The sequence below is a fragment of the Gadus morhua genome, chromosome 13 (assembly GCF_902167405.1).
Source record: "Gadus morhua chromosome 13, gadMor3.0, whole genome shotgun sequence".
Lineage (NCBI taxonomy): Eukaryota > Metazoa > Chordata > Actinopteri > Gadiformes > Gadidae > Gadus > Gadus morhua.
In genome coordinates, this window is record NC_044060.1 from 9,300,133 (window position 1) to 9,323,448 (window position 23,316).

The 23,316-nt window shown below is 45.9% G+C and overlaps 1 protein-coding gene across 9 annotated transcripts; it reads left to right on the top strand.

Moving 5' to 3' along the window:
• The first annotated feature begins 1,145 nt into the window (after positions 1-1,145).
• On the top strand, positions 1,146-22,261 carry slmapa (sarcolemma associated protein a). Of its 9 annotated transcripts, none has more exons than XM_030374172.1 (26): positions 1,147-2,874; positions 5,972-6,119; positions 6,473-6,545; positions 8,523-8,559; positions 9,204-9,266; positions 9,548-9,643; positions 10,178-10,249; positions 10,361-10,501; positions 10,662-10,799; positions 10,896-11,064; positions 11,943-11,993; positions 12,574-12,729; positions 13,583-13,642; positions 14,164-14,223; positions 14,438-14,512; positions 14,965-15,033; positions 15,803-15,862; positions 16,179-16,304; positions 16,577-16,651; positions 16,767-16,867; positions 17,370-17,574; positions 17,782-17,899; positions 18,291-18,462; positions 19,007-19,141; positions 20,024-20,111; positions 21,243-22,261. In XM_030374172.1, exons 1-25 carry the CDS (start codon positions 2,677-2,679, stop codon positions 20,105-20,107), a joined length of 2,682 nt encoding a protein of 893 aa, XP_030230032.1. In that variant the 5' UTR covers positions 1,147-2,676; the 3' UTR covers positions 20,108-20,111; positions 21,243-22,261. The 9 variants fall into 9 exon arrangements, with proteins under 9 accessions (XP_030230031.1, XP_030230032.1, XP_030230030.1 ...); XM_030374170.1 differs by lacking the exon at positions 20,024-20,111 and having other exon boundaries at positions 1,147-1,382; positions 2,256-2,874; XM_030374171.1 differs by lacking the exon at positions 20,024-20,111 and having other exon boundaries at positions 1,146-2,874; positions 18,294-18,462.
• Positions 22,262-23,316: the final 1,055 nt, after the last annotated feature.

A 23,316-nucleotide genomic window follows, 5' to 3' on the forward strand; every position in this document is an offset into this window, starting at 1 on the left:
CAACGTTAGGTTACGGTAGCGTGTGTGTGTGTGTGTTTGTGTGTCCAGACTGTTATACCATATAACAGCACACTGGCCAAATGTAAGGCTGATGCGTCCAGAATAAGCCCCTATAGCTCCCCAGTCCTGAAATATGACAGCTGGTGTGACCCAACCCACTCTACAGGGTGCCAGTGAGGGGCGCTAAACACATAGAATAGAACCATGTAGAACAGAATATAGAACCATATATTCTACGTGGGGCTTTTAAAAAGTGGTTCTAGTTTAGAGAGAGAGAGAGGGTGGGGGGAGGAGAGAGAGAGAGAGAGAGAGAGAGAGAGAGAGAGAGAGAGAGAGAGAGAGAGAGAGAGAGAGAGAGAGAGAGAGAGAGAGAGAGAGAGAGAGAGAGGTTAATATCAGAGTACACAGACCTGAAGAATGAAGGGAAAATCTAATAAGGGATGTCAGTATTGAATTGGAAATTAAATCAATATTTACAGTATTTTGTGTTGAGTACCGCTGCTCAGTAAATAATTGTTTTTAGCGACCAACAAGAGTGTCTCCTGTCTGTAGACCAACTGCTTATTCCGGGTAATCAGCATTGTCTCTAGGCATTGATTTAGCCTCGGCTATCAATTCACCAGGGATATAATAACCCTCTGAAGCAGCTTAATACGCCTTTAACAGTGTGGTAATAAGCTCAGCACCAAAATACTACACCGAGGCCGTCGGGGAATCAATTTAAGTTTTTATTCCTGAAGTTCAGAACATTAAATGCTGTTGAGGGAAAAAGGGATTTGTCTTTAAGATTAACTAGTCACGGATTAGTCATGGGTTTGCAAGTTTAGCTGTTGACCAACGTATGAAACAGGTGCAATTTCTCAGAGCCGGTAAAAGTTCACCCCCAGATTTCTGTGTATTTTGGCATTGTGTTTAAGAACGTCAAAGCATGGTATTTGTTCCTGTTCATCATCTTTTGAAACATGTATTGCCCAATAAGCTTCAGCAAACAAGTACTGCATAGTGATTCAGAAAAGGAATAAAAAAAAAAACTGGGAAGAATTGAACGGTATATTAAATAAAAAGGAAGATATAATAAAATAAGTGCAAGGAGTGCGTGTAGAGTGCGCGAACAGTGCGTGGAGATTGTACGCCAGTGAACGCAGTGCCACTGCCCCTGCCCCTTTCTGCTCCTTCCTACAGTATGGCGGCTGATACTTGCGGAGGACAACTTCTTCCACATTCCTCCCGTCAAACAGGGAGAGTACGGCGACTATAGTAGACTATTAACCAGGGGACCACGGATCTGCTTGACAGAGACGACGTCGGCGCATTTTGTTTCTTGTACTGGATATTTTCATGGACGACAAACGGGCTGATGTGATGATCGGAACTGCAGCCAAGTAAACTCGCCTCATTTTCCGCGTCTTAACTCAGTACTGTCACTGAGAGGGTTAGTTAGCTGAGCTAGCTCACAGACTGTCAGTGAGCGGGCTAGTGAGCCGAGCTAGCGCACAGACTGTCAGTGAGCGGGCGAGTTAGCCGAGCTAGCTCATCTTTGGGCTAACGCTCTCCTGCAGGCGACATTACTTATCGAAGCAAGATATGCGTGACTCTATTTAGCCGCAGAGGGGAGGAATGGCATTAAGCCCACACACTATAAGCGAACTGGTAGAGAGGGGCCGAACGAAATCGTTAAAACATTTAAGTATCCGGAAAACAAGTTTATTATCTCCACTAGCCTGGCTGCTAACTCCAGACCAGAAGCTATACATTGGACGCCAGGGTTAGCCACTTCTCTTGTCATTTGGAGAGCTAGTCAACTATCTTATTCTAGCTTCATCGGGTCAGTTAACCCCTGAATCAGGCATTGCGAAGGGTTTCTTGAAACCAACCACGACAACTAACCAGGGCTAAAACTGGTAAAGGAAAAAGCGCTAGTGTGCTAACTGTAACGTTAGTGAAGTGAATCAGTGCTCATGTTCTAAAGCGGACTATGGTAAGCGTTAGTTAGCATTCGTTAGCCTCTTGATAAGGTGTACTGTGGAGGGATTGTGTGTTCAGAAATAATAACAACAAGGTCATGGAGCTTGAAATCTCCTTTAATTGACAAGTAGATTGTAGAATACTGGTAGTTCAGCGCCAGCCAGAAGGCATCCAAGAGGGAACAATAGTTGGTGGACTGCTCAGCCAGATAACCTGCCCTCATTAAGAGGTCACAACTAGTAACTCACTAATCCGTTTCATTTGGTTGTCATTTGTCTACACTCTACCAGCGGGTTATTTGGAGTGCCAGAGGAGAACATAGTGACAGGAGTCGGATTCCTGGATGTTTGATGGACGTGGGAGTGTGTGTGCCAGCCTGTCATCGCGATACTGTGTCGTGCATGTCGTGACACATGGCACCGCGTCTCGCCACACTTTTCTCTTTCGTTAAGAACCTTGGTTGGGGAACATTACGATGTGCTGACAATTCTTTATAAGTTATTAGTGTCGTGGGTAAAGTTGGAGGCTGTGTACAGTCGAAGATGAGCATCTGCTAGTGGCTACAGGTGTCTACCAGTAGCCCAACCCCTTGCCTGGAAAACCGGGCCCATCATTTTTATTTTTGAATTGAAACCGAAGACATCCGCCACTCTGGATCAAGAAACCTTGTCCATCGTCTCTGGTTGGAGCAACACTCTCAAGCCGTCCTCGATGCCTTCCGCGCTGGCCGTGTTCGCCTGCCGACCAAACTCGCACGCCTTCCAGGAGCGGCATGTCTACCTGGACGAACCCGTCAAGATCGGCCGCTCCGTGGCGCGCTGCCGCCCCGCGCAGAACAACGCGACGTTTGACTGCAAGGTGCTCTCCAGGAACCATGCGCTGGTCTGGTTCGACCACAAGACCGGCAAGGTGAGAACTTAACTTGAGTGAATGAGTATACGGTTGAGGTGTAATTATGGTCTCCTCCCTCATTGGGTACAAAACGTCTCCAGTGTCCCCTCACAACGTGGACTGGACTTACTTGCATCTAGCTCGAGCAATCAACCTGCTTTTCTTTCCCCACTTTAGTGTTATGTCTTCATGTTATGATGCCACCATGTTGTGATGTTATGGTCCGGAGTTCATCTACAAGTTAGCAACAGCACACCCCCAGACTAGACGAGAGATGTCTAGCATGTAGTATTTTATTCCTGAAGGTGTGTGTGTGTCACCCGTGGGTTCCTGCGGTGTGGATGACCCTAAAGGTCCAAGTTCATATCAGACCCTTGGGCTGAGAGAAGACAAATTAAATCTATGCGGTTCTGAGTCTAAATGTAAATTCTTCCTGTCTGTTAACCTTAGCGCCTGTCCTCCCTCAGCCTATTCTCAGCTTGTGTCTCTCTCCCAGCCTGTGTGTATCCCTGTGTGTCTCCTGGCCGGGGTGTTTGCAGGGAACAGGTTAGACCTGACCCAGGAGAGGCTGGAAGCTATTCACACATATCAAGTCTGTCCCTGAAATCTCTGCTGTACTTTTGACATTGTCTTGAACAGCCTGTCCGTCTTGTTGAGGAGATAGGCGATTATTTTATTTATTTCTGAAAGCGGTTCCGTGTTCTGGACTAACTAGTGTAAGCTTTCATGCACATGAATGACATGGGACCCCGAAAAAGTGAGATGTTTAAAGCCCAAGCTAGACTTCTGTGTGCATGCTTGCTTGTGTGTGGGCTAGCTATTTATAATGAGACCAAATACAGCGTCATCCTTTCCCCAACATTGGAACACATGCATGTACTTGCACATACTCACACATATATCACACAGACACACACAGTAATTGAAGAAATGTTCATATTCAATTGCTGTGGATATTAACAATATGACATATTTATCCAAAGCAACAGACCAAAATTAAATTCAGCCATGAGAATAGATGCAACCACAAAACTTGCAAGAATCATGGGAATTCATAACATTCAAGTGTTACATCATAGAAAGTGTAACGTAATTTCTTTAACCATAATGAACTTGATAAAGTTGAGTTGAATAGAGTATAATCGATTAAATATCTAGCCGTGCCATCACTAAACTAACATGAGAAGAGCTGTTCATGCTAGGGGTTGTTATTAATCAGTTGGATCCGACCATCTGCATACAAACTCGGTCAGAGCTGCTCTTTGTCACAGAAATATAAATAAACAACTACAGAAGACGTGTTAAGCTACCTCTGAAACACTTAACACTTTTGTGTGTGTGTGTGTGTGTGTGTGTGTGTGTGCGTGTTTCGGAATAACTACCATGGTAATCCTTCCTTGGAAATATGAATACGTTCATGACCTTGTGTCAGTAGCGGGTTTGCCATCAGGACCACCGGTACAATTCCTGGTGGGCAGATTGCTGCGGCCAAACCATAGTAGAGGCGGCCCGCGGTGGCACTGAGTTTAGACCGTCCTAGGTTTCTGATCGACCCACAGTACTTTTGGATTTGAGCAAATTACCCGGGCCACGTCAATGGCCTTTTCAGTGTGTGGATGTTATCGTTGGTTTGTAAAGTTCTCTACCTGCATGATCCTCTATATATAATTTTTCTTCTTCCCTATTGACAACCAATTGACACTCACACTTCAACATTTTTCAAACACTTTTCTTTGGCTTTCTGTAATCGGTCTGTGAAAAAATTCTAAACCTACGGGCTTGTTCTGAACATGCGTCATAAGTCAGAATTGTTGTTTGAGCTGTCATGATCTGATTAAAAAGTAAGTTGATGAAGTATTGCCAACTCAAAAGCATGTGTAAAAAGCAAAACGGGTAATGGACTATGAGCTGGGCTTTAGAGTGATGAGCTGCTGGCTTGGCCTCTAGTGTGTGTGTGTGTGTGTGTGTGTGTGTGTGTGTGTGTGTGTGTGTGTGTGTGTGTGTGTGTGTGTGTGTGTGTGTGTGTGTGTGTGTGTGTGTGTGTGTGTGAGATGAGGTAAGTTCCCTACAAGGTGTGTATGGAGGAAGTAGTTGTAACATGACTTGGAGGTGTGTTTGGTAAGACTGACTTGTGCAACACACTAGCACAGCTACGGTGTCACACGTCCGCTAAGAGCATTCCTCTTGGGCTAGCAGCTAGAAGACCTCCCGCCATAGCCCTGCTGTCTGGGGGTGGACTACACAGCAGCTCAACAATGGCGACATTAACTAAACTCTGCACTATTTAGCCATTACTCCTAAGTGTGTGTGTGTGTGTGTGTGTGTGTGTGTGTGCGTGCGTTCAATTAAAGGAACAGAGTACAGCCAGTCATCCTCCCCCTAATCTGTTATGTGGTGTGTGTGTGTGGTCTGGCGCTCGCTCTGTCTTCCGAAGGACGGTTAAGTCCTTGAGCAATGAAATGTGTGAGACTGAGGTGAAGAGATGATTTGAACCAAGGATAAATTCTAATAGAAAAACAATCTGGTTGGAAGAAGGGACAGACGCAGGCTTGTACATAACTGTTGGGTTGCCTGTATGTAGTTTAACGACATGTGTGTTTGGATGAATCGCCATGATTATTCTGTGATGTTTGGTCTGATATCTTGATGTTCTTTAGTGGATGTCCCCATTATATGATGCTATATTTATCTGTTGCATATTGTATGCTAGATGGTTCTGTTTGAGATGTCTTTCAATGCTAGATGTAACATCAGGCGGGTCACCAAACTGCGTATCAGCGAGTCTACACTTTACTTTATAAGCCAGAGTCGATCAGTGTTTGGAGATAAATACAAATGGCTAACAAGTAGTATCTATATGCTGATGTGGTACAGGTACTAGACTAGTTGGTGAAAGTAGTTCTAGATAAGTAGACTGGTTCTTACGAGTAGGCCGGTTCTATCAGCATTCGGTATTGGGCTGGGAAACACTACCGTAATAATCATTGGAAGGGGCTCTCCTGCCCGTATTAGGTTTGCATCCATCGGCTCCGCCCAAGATGATAAAATATGCAAGCTTCAATTCCAGATGTGGATTGCTAGCGCTGACTTACTAACCGGTGGTTCTCTGTTCCAGTTCTATCTCCAGGACACCAAGAGCAGCAATGGAACCTTCATCAACAGCCAGCGCCTCAGCCGGGGTTCAGAGGAGAGTCCGCCCTGCGAACTCCTCTCTGGGGACATCATCCAGTTTGGGGTCGACGTCACGGAGAACACACGCAAAGGTCTGACATGGAACACTGAACACATGACATCGTAGCTAGGTGTTTAGCCAGCCAAGGTGTGTAGCCAGCCGGGCGTGTAGCCAGCCGGGTGTGTAGCCAGCCGGGTGTGTAGCCAGCCGGGTGTGTAGCCTAGCCAGGTATGTAGCCCAGCCGGGTGTGTATCCTAGCCAGGTGTGTAGCAAGCCGGTTGTGTAGCCCAGCCAGGTGTGTAGCCAACCGGTTGTGTAGCCAGCCAGGTGTGTAGATAGCCATGTGTGTAGCAAGCCAGGTCTACAGCCTATAACCTTTAGGTTCAAATTGAATTAAATCAAGCTTATTTGTGTGTGTGTGTGTGTGTGTGTGTGTGCTTATAGTCACCCATGGCTGCATCGTGTCTGGTCTCAAGCTCTTCCTGCCAGATGGAATGGAAGCCCGTCGACGAGCAGAGTAAGTCAAACACAACTTTATTTATACAACAAAAACACAACTTTATTTATCAGGGATGCAAACAACTCGCAACTCGCTATACTCCGCTTTTTTTATCTCCGTGTTTGGGTCTCCTATAAGGCATATAAACAACAGAATGTTTAGACTTCTAAAGCAACGTTGAGCATGGTCATTTCTATACGCTTGCACCCCTTACAATTTAAACCGTCATTTAAATAGCTGCATCATTTCCCCTCGGAAGGAAAGATCAGCTGAGGCATCATTGGCTTTTCCCTTCTGGCTGACTAATGTGGCTACATTTGTTTTTAACTTTAGCGAGCCATGAAGGCAGTCCTGGAAATGAAACTCCCCGCTCTCCTTCAGCAAGTAGTTCAAATTTCGGACAAGCGTAATTTCAGTTAGATTATCAGTTCAGTTAACGTTCAGTATTCGTTAACGCTCAGTATCAGTCAACTCTGCTCCGACGGCGTCACACATTTCCGAAACGATTCGAAACTAAGTCGTAACAGACGTCCAACCTCCGAGAGAACATCCTCGCTTTCACGAGCGCAGCAAAAAAGCGTGTGAGGACTATGCAAGCATTGCTCTCTCTCGGTTCTGTCCACAGCTAATCGTTTATACTTTTTTAGCTTTACGGCTTGCTGTTTGGTGGTCCCAAGCCGGCCCACTCTGCTGCCAGGGATCCCAAACAAGCCGAAAGTCCTCTCTCAACAGAGAGCATTTTTTCCATGTCTATATATAGATCCTATACCTCACCTCCCTCTCTGTTGAGAGATGAGACTTAATGCTTATTGTATTAGTTGTACTTTTTTTATTTTCAGTGTTATAACTGCTTTAAACGAATGGTAGTGTCAGGGTGTCACCGTGTCACTTGTGCATAACACAAAACTATTTCACCTATATGTCCTCAACTTTAGTCTATGGTAACCACTAGTTTGAAGGGCTATATCTTATTTTGATATGAACTCATCAAATACAATACATTTATTCAAATATAGCCGCTCACAGATTCACCTCAACATGAATAGCCTACTAATGTTAATGCTACAATTTGTAATATTGACACCAAGTGTTTAAAATGGGTACTGCAGTCCAAATTCATAATATTGGGGAGCCTTTTCTCCACCTGCCCGCCCCCTCCTCCCCCCCACGCGTTCTCCAGTTTTAGGGCACTGAAGGAACACGAGCGCAAGACGAGCTGGTGCAACATTACTGTGAATAGCGCAATTATTCTATTTCGATAATGACGAGCAATTACGAGTCATACACTGCAAGATGATAAGCCAATGTATACGTTTGAATTATTTGTTTGCAAATCACTTATCTTATCCCTGATCTAATTATCGAAAATTACTTCTGGCACCTGTCTTAAATTCCTTGTGGGCCCTAAGCGGTCAAAATCTTTAAAATGCATCTCCAACGTTTACCTGTGGTTTAGCCCTGTCATGGAGTTTTTTCAAAAGACAATGTGTCTGGTAGAATAGAGTACAATCTCAGTTGATCCAGTTTGTCTTTTTTTAATATACATCTCCACAACATTGTGGGCATTTGTGTGTGCTTACTGTACATGTACTGTACATATTACCTGTTTGCTGTAATAGGCTTTATAAACCACGTGTGTGTGTGTGTGTGTGTGTGTTCTCTGAACTCTCCCTTTTGGATCCTGAAAGTTAATGTTTATGTTGATAAACATATTGATCAGATATTGGTTTCTCCCGCTCACTCTCGCGTTACACATTAACAGAGTGTAAACCTTACCCTTGTAGCGAAAGGTCCGTTAACACTTTTATCTAACCTTGGTTGTCATGGTGACTTGAAATCATGTGACTGAGGCATGTTGAGTAGTAGCAGCGTTTTGGTTCCGAATTCCTCCCTTAAAACGGACATGACTAGCTGCTGTCACCATAGTTACGGCAGGTGTCGTAGCCCCCCTTGTGTTTCTACGGTAACCAACGCCGTGTCTCTGTTCCCCTCCAGTGTGATCCAAGCTCCTCTTCCTCTGCCCGTGGACAAGGTAAGATACACACTATATATACACATATATACATGGTATATACATGCAATAAATATCTATATACAAACACACACACACTATATATATCCAGTAGAGCTGTCAAGCGATTAAAATATTTAATCGTGATTAATCGCATTAATGTCATAGTTAACTCTAATTAATCGCGATTAATCACAAATTCTTTTTCTATGCTAAATATCCCTTGATTTTTTTGTCCCATAATTCTTCTCATTTTAATTCTCTTATCAACATGGTGAAGTGCATCGGCTTGCCTTGTGCAAATGATTTTTAATGATAACAACATTGGCATATACACTGATCAAAACAGGACGATACACAAAAAGAGCCTATAGTGCAATTAAACGACTGCTTTGAACAAATGTCATTTGAACATACCAGTCAGGCTACTGCTTCTTTGTTTTGAGCCAAAGAAAAAAAAAAAAAAATTTTTTTTTTTTTTTTTTTTTATAAAATAATAAAAAAATTAACGCCGTTAAATTTGGTTTGCGTTAACGCCGTTAATAACGCGTTTAACTGACAGCTCTAATATCCAGTATATTCACTCACGCACGCAGGCATGGATAAGATAAGTGTAATTATGAAAACATGATAAGGGAACGTGTGTGTTTTTATATTCATTCCAGGTGGCTGCGAACACGCCCAGTATGTATTCTCAGGAACTTTTCCAGCTGTCCCAGTACCTCCAGGTAAAACCCTGATCCTCTACCGCCCTCTTCTCACACACACACTGCTTTGAGCCGTCCTGATGTCCGAGTCTTTATTTCATGTCTTGTGTTCCTTACTTTCTTCCTCTTTGTGCATTTACTCTAGTTTGATAATTCAATGCTCAAACAATATTTCACTTCTGAATACTTTATCAGTTAAATACTCAAGGCTTTAAGATCTGTCTCTCTCTCTCTCTCTCTCTCTCTCTCTCTCTCTCTCTCTCTCTCTCTCTCTCTGTCTCTGTCTCTCTCTGTCTCTCTAGGAGGCCTTACACAGGGAGCAGATGCTGGAGCAGAAGCTAGCTACGCTACAACGTCTGTTGGCCAACACCCAGGAGGCTTCAGAGAGCAGCTGGCAGGTGAGGGAGGGGCCGGGGTCAGTCACTGCAGGAAGACAACGAGGGGGTCTTATGTCATTCAGTTAACCAGCTGTAGAATAATTTTGATTGGCTCATGACCGTTCCACTGAGACATCATCCTGACAGATGTCAGAATGATGTTTCTGAGTTCAGTCCGTCCTCCAGCAACACACTGCAACACATCCATAGACCAGAGTTCTAAAACATGTTCATCTTGGAAGCCACAATACGGTGTGTTTGCAGGACCAAACAACTGCAGTACTGAACTGGATCTTGATCTATTTCACATCCCGACCTATGGTTTAAGAAACATGGCCATAGAGAATGCATTGACTCAACCCCTATCAACGGAATTAGGGAATATCAACCTCTATCTGATACTAAACTAAACTTTCTGTCTGTCTGTCCCTTCGGTTATCTTTTATCTCTGTGTCTGTCTGTCTTCCTCCTCCCCTTCCTCCCTGTCTGTCTGTCTGTCTGTTTGTCCCCCTCCCTGTGTGTCTGTCTCCCTCCCTGTGTGCCTGTCTGTCTCAGGCTCTGATCGATGAGGATCGCCTCCTCTCTAGACTGGAGGTGATGGGTAGTCAGCTACAAGCTTACTCTAAGGTAATACATGCATCTAATATATACTCAAGGCTGTGCACCAAGTACACACCTCATACACGTATCCTTCTCCTCAGCCAATCTAACCTCCTCCCCTCTGCTCCTCTTCTCCAGTCCCAGACGGAGGAGGGGATAAAGAAGGAGTTGCTTTCGCTCCAAGAGGACAAACACAACTACGAAACCACCGCCAAGGAGTCCCTGAGGAGAGTCCTGCAGGAGAAAATAGAAGTGGTCCGCAAGCTGGCCGAGGTGGAGGTAAACCTACACACGGGACGTTTAACGCACACACAACTCGTATAACAAACGCATATATGAAACGTGCCAACATAATAAGCACGCATAACACAAGTCGTATGTTATACACATGTAACCCCCCCCTCCCCCCTCCCCCCCCCCCCCCCCCCTCCCCCTCCAGCGCTCTCTCAGTAACTCTGAGGAGGAGTGCACCCATCTGAAGCAGGAGTCGGAGAGGAGTCAGGAAGAGGTGCAGGAGCTGGCCAACAAATACAACGCCGCCGTCAACCAGATCAGAGAGCTGGCCGACAAGATCAAGGCACGCACGCACGCACACGGAGACACACACTTTTAGTTGCGCTTTGTTTGTGTCTGTGTGTAATGTGTATACTATACATCATGTGTGTGTGTGCAGCTGGCGGAGGGGGCCCAGGAGGAGCTGTCCCAGCGGGGCGAGGAGGAGAAGAGGCTGCTTCAGGGGAGGCTGGAGGAGATGGAGGACAAGGAGCAGGTTCTCCAGGCCCGCATCGAGGCTCTGCAGGCGGACAACGACTTCACCAACGAGAGGCTGTCTGCACTACAGGGTACAGAGATATATATACATAATGAACAGTACTACGACTTCACCAACGAGAGGCTGTCTGCACTACAGGGTACAGAGATATATATATATACATAATGAACAGTACTACGACTTCACCAACGAGAGGCTGTCTGCAGCACTACAGGGTACAGAGATATATATATATATATATATATACATAATGAACAGTACAACGACTTCACCAACGAGAGGCTGTCTGCACTACAGGGTACAGAGATATATATACATAATGAACAGTACTACGACTTCACCAACGAGAGGCTGTCTGCAGCACTACAGGGTACAGAGATATATATATATATATATATATATATATATATACACACATAATGAACAGTACAACGACTTCACCAACGAGAGGCTGTCTGCACTACAGGGTACAGAGATATATATACACACTGTACAGTACAACGAATTCACCAACGAGAGGCTGTCTGCACTACAGTCTAGAGAGATATACATTTATTATTCAAACTTTACACACCATAAATAGAACTATATTTCTATAAATACACACTATACAATATAACCTATTCCCCAATGAAAGACTCTACATGGTACAAAATACACACACACTATAATAACTACCGTACACATATAGAAAAATACATGGATCATCCCTAGACAAACAGACAATAAGCATCTGGTGACCAAAGCAATCAATCTCTCCATCGCTATCTCTCTCTCTGTCTCTGTCTCTGTCTCTTTCTCTCTCCATCTGTCTCGCTCTCTATTACTCTCTCCCTCTGTCTCTCTCTCTCGCTCTTTCTCGCTCTCTCTCTCTCTGTCTCGCTCTCTCCATCTCTGTCTCGCTCTCGCTCTCTCTCTCTCTCTCTATCTACCCCTGGCTGTGTGTAGTGCGTTTAGAGCAGCTCCAGGAGAGAAGTATTAAAGAAACCACCAGTCTGGGTGAGTGGTCGGTCCTGAGCATGCTCACTGTCTCTGTCAATGCACCGGCCAGTGTGGCCCCTAACGTTAACCTCATCCTCTACTAACCGTGCATGACCCCTTCCTGCCCTGTCCTCGCTGTTCCTTCGTCCTCATGTAGACACACACACACACACACGTACACACGTACACACACACACACACACACACACGTACACACACACACACACGTGCACACGTACACACACGCACACGTACACACACACACACACGTACACACGCACACACACACACACACACACACACACACACACACACACACACACACACCCCTGTTTATCACCGGCTTTGTTGGTCCCCACAACGTGTTGATCTTCGATTGGTTCTGAAGGAGAATGATAGTCACCACGTGATGTTGAAGTGGGTGTAGTTTGCGGTCAGACTCAGCCGTCGAACTTGGTCTTGATGCGTCTGTGGCCCACTCTCTTTGAGGTCTGCACTCTGTCACGGCTGAGCTTGGTCTGTTAGTTGATTGGTCACCGGGTCAGTTGCTTTGAGGGAGTTATGGTCACGTGACCCGTGTGTTTCCTGGTTCTGCCAGCGGGAGCAGAAGAGGGGCCCTCGGGAGCCCAGCTACAGGAGCTTCCAGAAGCCAATCAGAGCGAGAAGAAAGATGAGGACCTAACGGAGGACATGGATGAAGACACGGACACTGATGAGGCTGAGACTGCTGCTGATGAAGATGAGGATGATGGGGGTTGGTTTTATCGTTACCTGAGCTAGCACGGGTGGTGGCTTTGTTCCTATGGTGAAGATGATGATTTCGGTTGGTTTTACCTTTGAGCCAACATGGTGATGGGTTATTTCACCGAGGTGGTGGTGGTGGTGGTGGTGGTGGTGGTAATCAAAGATTTTTCATTAGTAGTGATTTTGGTGTCTGTCTCTTCTGTAGTGCTATAGTATTCACCCATGCATAAAGAGAAAAGCTGTTTCAGAATCCATCTACGGGGTTAGACCACTTCATCCACCAGGGGGCAGTCACACATCTGCCTCACTAAATACCTACATGTAGCGTATTTCTCTCTCTGGCCCGGTCTCTTGTCTCTATCCTGTCTCTCTGTGGTTTTCCATACCATGTCATACATGCATACATCAAGTACTGCCTCCCAGTGGTATATCTGGGTATTGCATCTTGCAGACGCGTATCATCCGATTGAAGGGCATGCTGCATGTTCCATCTGTCTTATCGCTTTCTCCTTCTGCGTCGAATTTGTTTCTCTCTTTCCGTCTCTGCTTCTCTGTTACGGTACACGCTATCTGTAAAAGAGACGGACACAGACATTCATTGTAAAATAACATACTCTCTCTGTAACAGTACATACCCCTTCTATCACTTTAACAGTACAAACTCTATAACAGGGCATACTTTCTCTGTAGCAGTACATGCTCTTTCTCTAACACAGCATACATTCTCTCTATAACACGACATACTCTCTGTAACACAACATACTCTCTCTAGCAGTACATACTCTCTCTGTAAAACAACATCCTCTCTCCAGCAGTACATTCTCTCTTTCTCTGTAACAGTACATTCTCTCTCTGTCTGGCAGATAACTGTCATGTTAATAACAGTGGAGGTGACAACAGAATTCAACAAATTGTGTGTTCGCGTGAGTACATTACTGCCGCCTGCCGACCCGTACACAGGCTTGCAAGCATGCACACACGAGTATACATGCGCCCACAAACATGTACACGCATCCACATGCCGGCGTGGCCATACAAATGCACAGACAAAGGCTTGCACATGCACATATGCTTACCATATTTATACGCACGTATGCATACATGTATGGAGGTTGTGGTTGTGGTGATTTATCCGAGCAGGTAAGCATTTTCATGCTTGTAAACGTGCCTAATACTCACATACCGATTGGTTGCCGGCTGGAACTATAATACCTGGTCATGTTGTTGCTGCTCACTAATTGGTTGACGAGTCCATTGTCTGATAAAATTGAACAGCCTTTTGGAGGTTGTATTTAGGTCATATCACTGGTCTGAGCTGCTCGGAAGTGGTACATCACCAGCCGATCAGCTGAACTAGGAAACTTTGAATCTTTAAAAAAGAAAAAATGAATTACTTGTTAAAGTTATTCTCTTGGCTCTTCCCCTCCTCTTTGCCTCTCTACAGCGGTGAAACAATTGAAGGAGGCAGTCGGGACCTCGATCCATAAACTGTCCAACTTTGAGGGTATGAACAGAGAATTCAACACAAACGCATGCCTAGTTCGTGTCAGAGTGGCCTAATGGCAACTGTGTGTGTGTGTGTGTGTGTGTGTGTGTGTGTGTGTGTGTGTGTGTGTGTGTGTGTGTGTGTGTGTGTGTGTGTGTGTGTGTGTGTGTGTGTGTGTGTGTGTGTGTGTGTGTGTGCGCGTGCGTGCGTGCGTGTGTGTGTGTGTTTGTAGAAGTGATTGATGCTCACCTGCAGAACAACCAGACGGCAGAAGATGACAGTCTGGCTAGTCCTGACCCACTCAGAGGTAACACAGACCACACGCCACACAATACACAATACAGAACAAGCTCACATCTTCTGTCTTGTGGGGTTAGGGGCCAGAAATGTCTCTTTGACTCTCTCTCTGTCTGGCTCACTCACTCATTCATTGTCTATCTCTCCATCCCTCCCTCTCAATCTCTCTCCCGCACTCACTCTCTGACTATCTATTGTATTGAGCTATAGTCCTGATACACAGCAACATTCCTACACCCACATAGATGGTGGTATGCCCCGACCAACCCTGAAACCTAACCTCATTCTGTGCGTTCTCTCCATCTCTTACTCACTGTCTCTCTCCCTCACTCACCCTGACCATATATTGTTTAGACCTGTAGTTGTGTCAAACAACAGCATTCCTATAACCACATACACAGTGGTACGGCCGACCAACACAAAATCCTAAACTGTTTGTGCGTGTGTGTGGTGTGTGTGTAGACGCTAAAGAATCGGACATGTCAGACACACTGAGTCCCAGCAAAGACCGCAGCAGTGACGACACCTCGGGTTAGTACTACGGAAGTATTCAAATATTATTATAGTATTCAAAAACACCTTCATCGGTTGTTTTTACCATGTCGGGTAAAAAGATAGTATTGGTGTCTGTGTTGGTACCAGTAATATTTGTATTAGTTCCACGTATGATTAGGTTTTCATACTTGCTACAATATACCAGAAATGACAATTGAATACACAAAACATTTAGCCGTGGTGCTAGTACCAATCTCGGCAAGTACTCAAAGTACTCGTTCTCAACTCTATCATACACATCGTAAGTCTGTTTGAATCTGTAATTTATACAGTGCCTTAGGGTGTATACCGCTGGACAGACTGTATATAACGGGGATTGGGTTTTTTAGTCACACAACATCACACAACTTACTTCAAAACCAACTGACGTTCAAACTGCATACGATTGAACCCACTTATTGATAAGTGTGATTCTTTTCATAACACCACGCACCATCACAGCAGCACTAGGGGGCTATACGTTTCTCTTTAGGTTTATGTATCGGGACTTAGCTGGTGGGCGGTCATTGTTGTAAAAACACTGCATGGGGAACTCCACCAACGTGGGTTGTTGTAGGGAGCTGGTAGGAAAACCGCTGGTTTATGTCTTGTCCAACTGTTTGGGACATTTGGGTTCTCACATACAGCTCCTCCGGGTAATGTCTTAGAGAAGTTCAGGTTTGACGGACAAAGACTTTATCTCCTCTTCTTCTCTTCCTTTCTCCCTCCCTGCGGTGTGTGTGTCTGTGTCTGTGCGTGTGTGTAGATGGTAACATGGATGACCAGGATCTGAACGAACCGCAGAACAGAGCAGCACTTCTCAGAGGTAACCATGGAAACGCTGCTGTACTCTCTGACTTGGAAGCCTTCAGCTCAGTATGCTAGCTAGGTAGATCAGTGAGGTGTTAAGTCAGCCAGCTATTAGCTTCCATAGTACACAAGCGACCTTGGCTACTACGAAAGGCGTGATATACCGGTAATTCCAAATTCTTATTAGTCAAATAGTAAATTATCTGCTAATCCGTTATCAGTTAGGCCGTTATATGCTAGCATGCCATCGGCTAGCTTGCTATCAGCTAGTCTGTTAGCTCTTATCAGTTTAAAGTATATTTTAATAAAATGATATCTCACTCCCTGTGTAGATGAGCTTCAACGTGCCGGTCTGGACTGTGAGGACACGGAACAGGTGATCCACTACCTCCACAGAGAGCTGCTGCAGGCCCAGGACCTAGCCAACACAGGCAAAACCCGCTGCCTCGAGCTACAAGGTACGCTACTAGCAGTACATCTACCAGTACTACACCTACTAGCACTACTGCTAACATATAGCCACTCGTATCGCTGCTAATACCTAGCTGCTATCACTGCTGCTATCATCTAGCTACTAGCAGTACTGCTAAAACCTAGCTACTAGCACTACGGCTAACACCTGTCTACTACCATTACTGTTAACATCTATCTAATTGTGTGTGTGTGTGTGTGTGTGTGTGTGTGTGTGTGTGTGTGTGTGTGTGTGTGTGTGTGTGTGTGTGTGTGGTAGCTCTCCTAGAGGAGGAGAGGAAGAACAACAGCCACCAGACTGAGGAGTCGACGAAACAAATCCAGTACCTTCAGAGTGAGTACACACATTAAATATTATATTTCTAAGTGTTAGATGTGTTTTTGCCATGTTTTGTGTCTGTGCGTGACGCGTCCTGTGCCGTGTGTGTACCTCGTGTGTGTGTGTGCAGGCCAGCTGGCCCGGCTGCAAGTGGACATGGAGTCCCTGAGGGACCAGAGGGAGAAGACCATCTGCAGCACCAGAGAGGAGCTGAGTCTGGCCCAGGAGGAGGTGCCAGACGAGAACGCACTGCACACACATCTACACACACACACACATGTACACACACACATGTACACACACACATGGCATGTACATACGACGCACACATACAACGCAAAACGTACAATTTGCACGCACACAACACGCAACACGGAACCATGACATGAACACCACATGGCTACAAGACACACCCACATCACACGCACACGCAACCTGCAGGAACACCACACACACACACAGACGCACACAAACGCAGACACACGCGATAAGACACGATCAGACAACATTGTGTAGACTGGAATGCCAGATCACCTCAAATGAAAGAATGCTACCAAACAAAACGTTGCCTAGGCAGCGAGCATCCATAACACATATCTGATAGGATCCGATTTCATCTCTAGCTTTCCCTAGGGGGGTGTCTGTTTTATCACTGGGTTTGTGTTTCGGGGGGGGGGGGGGGGGGGGGGGAGTTGTGGGCGGGGTCTCACCGTTTGGCGGTGTGCCGTGATAGGTCCTCGTCCTGCGTGACTCCCTGGAGGAGGCGGGGGCTGAGCGGGAGCAGGAGCTGAGCGCCCTGCAGGTGGAGCTGGGGACTGCCTGCAGCGAGCTGGAGCAGTGGCGGAGCACGGCCGCACGCTACCAGCTGGACGTGGAGACACTACAGCAGGCCTTCGTCCAGCATGCACTGCTCCGGGAGAAGACGCACCGCCTGCAGGGTGAGGAAGTCAAGTAAATGGGTGCCGTTTAGACTTTCGGGGATAATGGGAAATGCTGAACAAAAGTAAGAGAAGCAGTTTTAATTCCCAAGGAAGTCCAAAATATATGTAAAAATATTTATGTAAAAAAATAATAATTTGAAGGTGAACTAAAGTGATGTAGCGCAGTTTGGATGCGTAGTGATTCCGCTGTTCTCTCCCCTCCAGTGGAGTGTGACATGTTGCAGGGTCAGGGTACGTCCCTGCAGAAGGAGTGTGAGGACCTGAGGTCAGAGAGGACGACGCTGCTGGGCAAACTACAAACTATGGAGGACCAGCTCACCAGGTACATACACCCATATGTCAGACGGGCAGCAGGTTGATCAGAGGGTAGAGGAGCAGAGAGAGGGGCGCTTGCATAAATGTGTGAACGCTAACCCATCTTGAAAGGCTTCTCCTTGTGGGTGTCTGTTGTTAGAGCAGGGTGGGCGAGGCCAGGGACAAAATGTGTCCAATAGCGATGGCCTCCCTAAATGTCCAATGAGCTGTGCTTCTGCCTGGGAAAACCACTTGGGAAATCACCCAAGAGCTGCATTTCTAAGTGTGTGTGTGTGTGTGTGTGTGTGTGTGTGTGTGTGTGTGTGTGTGTGTGTGTGTGTGTGTGTGTGTGTGTGTGTGTGTGTGTGTGTGTGTGTGTGTGTGTGTGTGTGTGTGTGTGTGTGTGTGTGTGTGTGCAGCAGCAGGACACAGCACCAGGCCCTCTCCTCCTCCCTCCAGACGGTGGAGCACAGGGAGGAGCTGCTGACGCAGCGCCTGGGCTCCCTGGAGAACCAGCACCTCCTCGACTCTTCCAACCTCCACACCCTGCTGGACCAGGCCAAGACAAACACGCACAGCCTACAGAAAGAGGTACAGACACGCACACAGCATGCAAACAGACGTGCAAACAGCATGCAGAGAGAGGTACACACACAGCATGCAGAGAGAGGTACACACACATGCACAGCATGCAGAGACGTGCACGCTCACACAGTATGCAGAGAGAGGTACGCACACACACAGCCTGCAGAAAGTGGTACACACACAGACTGCAGAAAGACGTGCGCACAGCATGAAGAGACAGGAACTCGCACACACACACACACACGCCAACAGACTGTAGAGAGTGGTACACACACACAAACTGCAGAAAGACATGCACACATCATGCAGATAGAGGTACACACACAAACAACCAGACATACAGACTGCAGGGACAGGTACACGCGCACGCACACACCCTGAAGAGGGAGCTACACACACGCACAGCCTACAAAGAAAGCTACACGCACATCCGGACGAGAGATAAGCGTGTGTGTTTGTGTGTCTGTGTGTGTGGGTGTGGGTGTGTATATATGTATTGGTGTGTGTGTGTGTGTGTGTGTGTGTGTGTGTGTGTGTGTGTGTGTGTCAGTATGAGGAGACCCAGGAGCAGCTGGTGGACCTGAGGAGGCGCTACGAGAAGGCGGAGCAGGACAAGGTCCTGATCCACCGGGAGCTGGAGCAGTGTCGCTCCTCCCTCCAAGTCCTGCAGGCCAGGAGCTCCAGCGTCAGTACCACTACTCTCTCTGCATCCATCTATCTAGCTCGACAGACCCATCTGTCTAGATGGGTCTCTGACATGCAGAACTATATCTACCTAGCTCGGCCTACCTCGATCAGTCCTCATCTAGATGGGTCTAAATCATACAAATCGATATATCTCTATCTATCATCTATATCTTTCATCTATATCGTTTAGCTCTGTCTGTCTGTCTGTCTGTCTGTCTGTCTGTCTGTCTGTCTGTCTGTCTGTCTGTCTATCATCTATTATCTTTCATCTATATCGTTAAGCTCTATCTGTGTTTATTTATTTATCTATCTATCTATATCTTCAATCTATATCGTTTAGCTCTATCTGTCTATATATATCTATCCAGTTCGGTGATGCTGTATCTGTCTAGCTGTATACATCTCTATCTAGCTCTATATTTTGCTTATCCAGCCGCTGTTCTCCATGTTGATTTGAGGCTGATTCAGGCTGAACTTGTCCCTCCTCTCCTGCCCTGATCCTCCATGTTGATTTCATATGGATGATGGCTGATTTCGATTTGAGTCTGATTTTTGGCTGAATTCATGTTGATTTCTGCCTGATTTTATTCCTTCCCCTAGAACTCATGTTGATTTCAGGCGGATTTGGGCAGGTTTTAGTCTGGTTTGGGCTGATATCATACAGATGTCAGCTAATTCCAACAGATTTGAGTCTGATTTCAGACTTAACCAAGTCTAACTTCAGGCTGAATTAATTCAAGTCCAAATCCGCAGTAATATGAGTCTTATGTTGGCTGATGTCAGGCCGAATCCTGCTGATTTGAGTCTGATTCTGGTGCGTTGACGCTGGATTGGGGCTGATTTGAGTGTGATTCAGGCTGACGTGTGCCTCCTCCCCTAGTCCTCCAGGCTGCAGCCGGCCCAGGCGTTTCTCATAGGTCTGGCTCTGGTTCTGCTCTACTGGTTGTTTGGCCAGTTCTGGTAGAAAGGTACACGCCGCAGACTGCTGTCTCCGTCACAACATGTGCTCGCCATCACAATCCAGGGGCCTTTTTCTGTTTTATAAAGGGGAACCATTCAAGCTGGGCTGACCCTTACTCTATTAGGGACCCTAACCCTTACTCTTTAATAACATTAGACTCTTTACAAAAGCTTCCCGGCAGGCCCCTGAAAAGCAGCAGAATTTTACAAAAAATACAAAAAACTCATTACAATAATACAACATCAACATCTGTCCACACATTGCAGGTGTTCTACATCAAGTAACCTGACTCAGACGGTTGCATCTTGCTACATATAACCCTATATAGCCTATATATCTATATATAAAACTCCTATATAACCTATGTACACAACTATATATGTATACACCACATATGCCTATAAGCCAGGTTAAACCTGGTAAGTGTTGGAAACCAGCCCCTGGATTCTGATTGGCTAAAACAGTGTTGCCCCGCCTACTGCTCCTTCACACCACCATCTCTACATCTCCATCATGTCGGTCCGATTTCTCAGTTGATTTGAGCTTTATTCACTAAACCTTCTGCCTGTCAGTCTGTTTGTCTGTCTGCCGATCTGTCCGGCTGTCTTGTCTTCAGCTGTGGTTGAGGCTGAACCCGGGTTTTTAAGAACACGGTCAAAGGGCTAATGGCGGGGTGTGTTCAGAGCCGGTGTTCTGCTGACTGCTGCTGTGATGTCACCATGTCGGAGGAGTGCGATGTCGTGTCAGGAATGCTGAGTTGGTTTCTAATTAACCCAACTGTCAACCTGTCTTCATGCTGTCACATGACCTATCCCTTGAGCCCTCCCTCATCAGTAACCCCAGGATCCAGACATCCTCTCTGACTGTCTGTCTCTCTCTCTCTCTGTTCATCTGTCTTTCTCTTCCCCTCCCCCAAAGCCCCTTTCGCTTGGCTTGTTGCTTGATATCATCACGTGTTATTTTCCGCTTTCCTGATTGCTTGATGGCATGATTTAATTGGATGAGCTTGCTGTCCATCTCTTCCCTTTTTAATCTCTCGTTTCTTTCTCCTCCTCCTGCTCCCGGGTTGCTTCTCTGGTGGGGAAGTGTTTGTCAAAATCAGTTGAATGCCGTTAACTTTATTGTGCGGGTCCTACAGGGTCGCTGGAGGTCCTGGATGCCCGTCGTCGTGGTGATGGTTGCTGTGACAGCGGCGGTCCTTTATCCCAACTTCCCCAAGAGCAGCTCCACCTAACACTCTCTCACGCACGCACACCTGCACACACACACCTATACAGACGCCTCCACACCTATATCTACACACACACACACACACACCTATACACATACAGCTACAGCAACATACACATACGCACCCCTATTCACACACATACACGCACACACACACCCACGTATATAAACACCTTTACACGTGCACATAGAAATATGGTGAGGTGTGTAGTGCGTGCAGGGAGCAGTTGTCTGTATAAAGTGTAATTGTATATAAAAATAACTGTGTGGCGGGGGGGTGTATAGAGATGTGATTTTTACTGAGAATCCACTCCCTCCAGTAGGGGCACTGTGGGCTGATCCTCTCTTCTTCTGTCTCTCCTCCGGTCATAACCGGTAAAAACTTGTCTGAACTGGTTTAAACTGGTATATAACCAGTCTGAACGGGTTCAAACTGGTTTGGTAGCTAACCAGTCGGAACTAGTTTGGTATTGAACCAGCTTGAACTGGTTTGTTTGTCTGTTAATCCTCCATGTTGGTTCAGGGTGCTGGGGATGGGGTTTGGGTTGGGGTTAAGGTTAAGCCAAATGAAAGTCGGATTTCTCTGTGGTCTTCTGGGCACAAGGGGTCAAAGTGCCTCTGTAACTATCACCTGAGAGAGCGAGAGTGTGTGTGCACCGGGAACATGTGTCTGGTCAGACTCTCTGACCACTGGTGTGTGGGTGTGCGTTTCTTGTCCGTTTGAAACCGACAAACAAATATTCCTGATGTTAAGAGTCAAACACACTACAGTCGAGAGAGAATTGTAAATTAAAGAGTTAAAGACTTATTGAATGATATGCGTTATTAGACTTATTTTGTTAAGATCGTTTAGAGCTAAGAGAGATGATGTAATGATTCTGCAGAGAGTTTTGGGATTAAAGTTGTAGCAATGCTGACCCACCAACACCCAGAGTCCAGTCCTCTTCTTACTCTCACTCTTTCACCAGGATCCTGATGTGGTTCAGCATCAGTCCCATCCTCTTTTTACTGTCACTCAGTCTCCCAGAGGTTCACCATCACCTGTGTCACATCCTCTTCTTACTCATTCATTCACAAGGACTTATAAGAGTCCTCTTCATACTCTCTCATGCACTAATGTATTCACCATGCATTAAAGGGTTAAAAGTTCACTTATTTCCACGTGCATTCCAAACTTCTCATTCTGATTAAATTCTGTTTAATCAAATTCTGATTTAACCAATTAACCCAATGCAATGTTAAGGGGACATACTGGAACTGTTGTCTCCAAACTCTGGAGACAGAGTGGTTACACAATAAACCAAACTTTAAAAGTCAAAATGACCAGAACTATCTGGAACCCAGTCCATGATATCCCAGGCTCTTAAACCAAAGCTGTAGTGAAGTTATTCCTTTGAAGTCTAAGAAGTTAAAAATAAGGAGCATCATCACAACCTCTGTTAGTTTACATGTTGCCTGTTGTCCTGAAGGTGAGGATATCGAGGTCATGAACCCCGTTCACATGTTTAGAATAAGCAACCTATTCTCAAGTTGAATTGTTCATATCCAAGTCCTACGGCGTCTCACTCAGCCATCGCCTCACACGTCCCACACAAAATACTGTCTGAACGTAATAAGTACTGTGGTTTATCACATCCCATAATGAAAGGTTATCCACCTGGGTAGACGGTAGAATGTCACCCCCTGTTCAATTTCAACGTCTTTGATATGACACGTACTGCATCACACGAAATAAGTGACATCATCCAGGTTCACCCATGTTGATCCAGTCATGTGACACAGCATGTTGGCGCCTGCTGGACGCCATCTGGACGGAGGAGCTCCAGATGTGGTGTGTAGGCCAGTAGATACCAGTAGAGACAGGTTAGTAGAGACTACTGTACTGTAGAAAGGTGCACAATTCCCACAACAAAACACATTTGGAACAGTAGTCCGGTTATAATAATGGTTGAGTTACCTCTAGTTAATTTATAATTATCTAT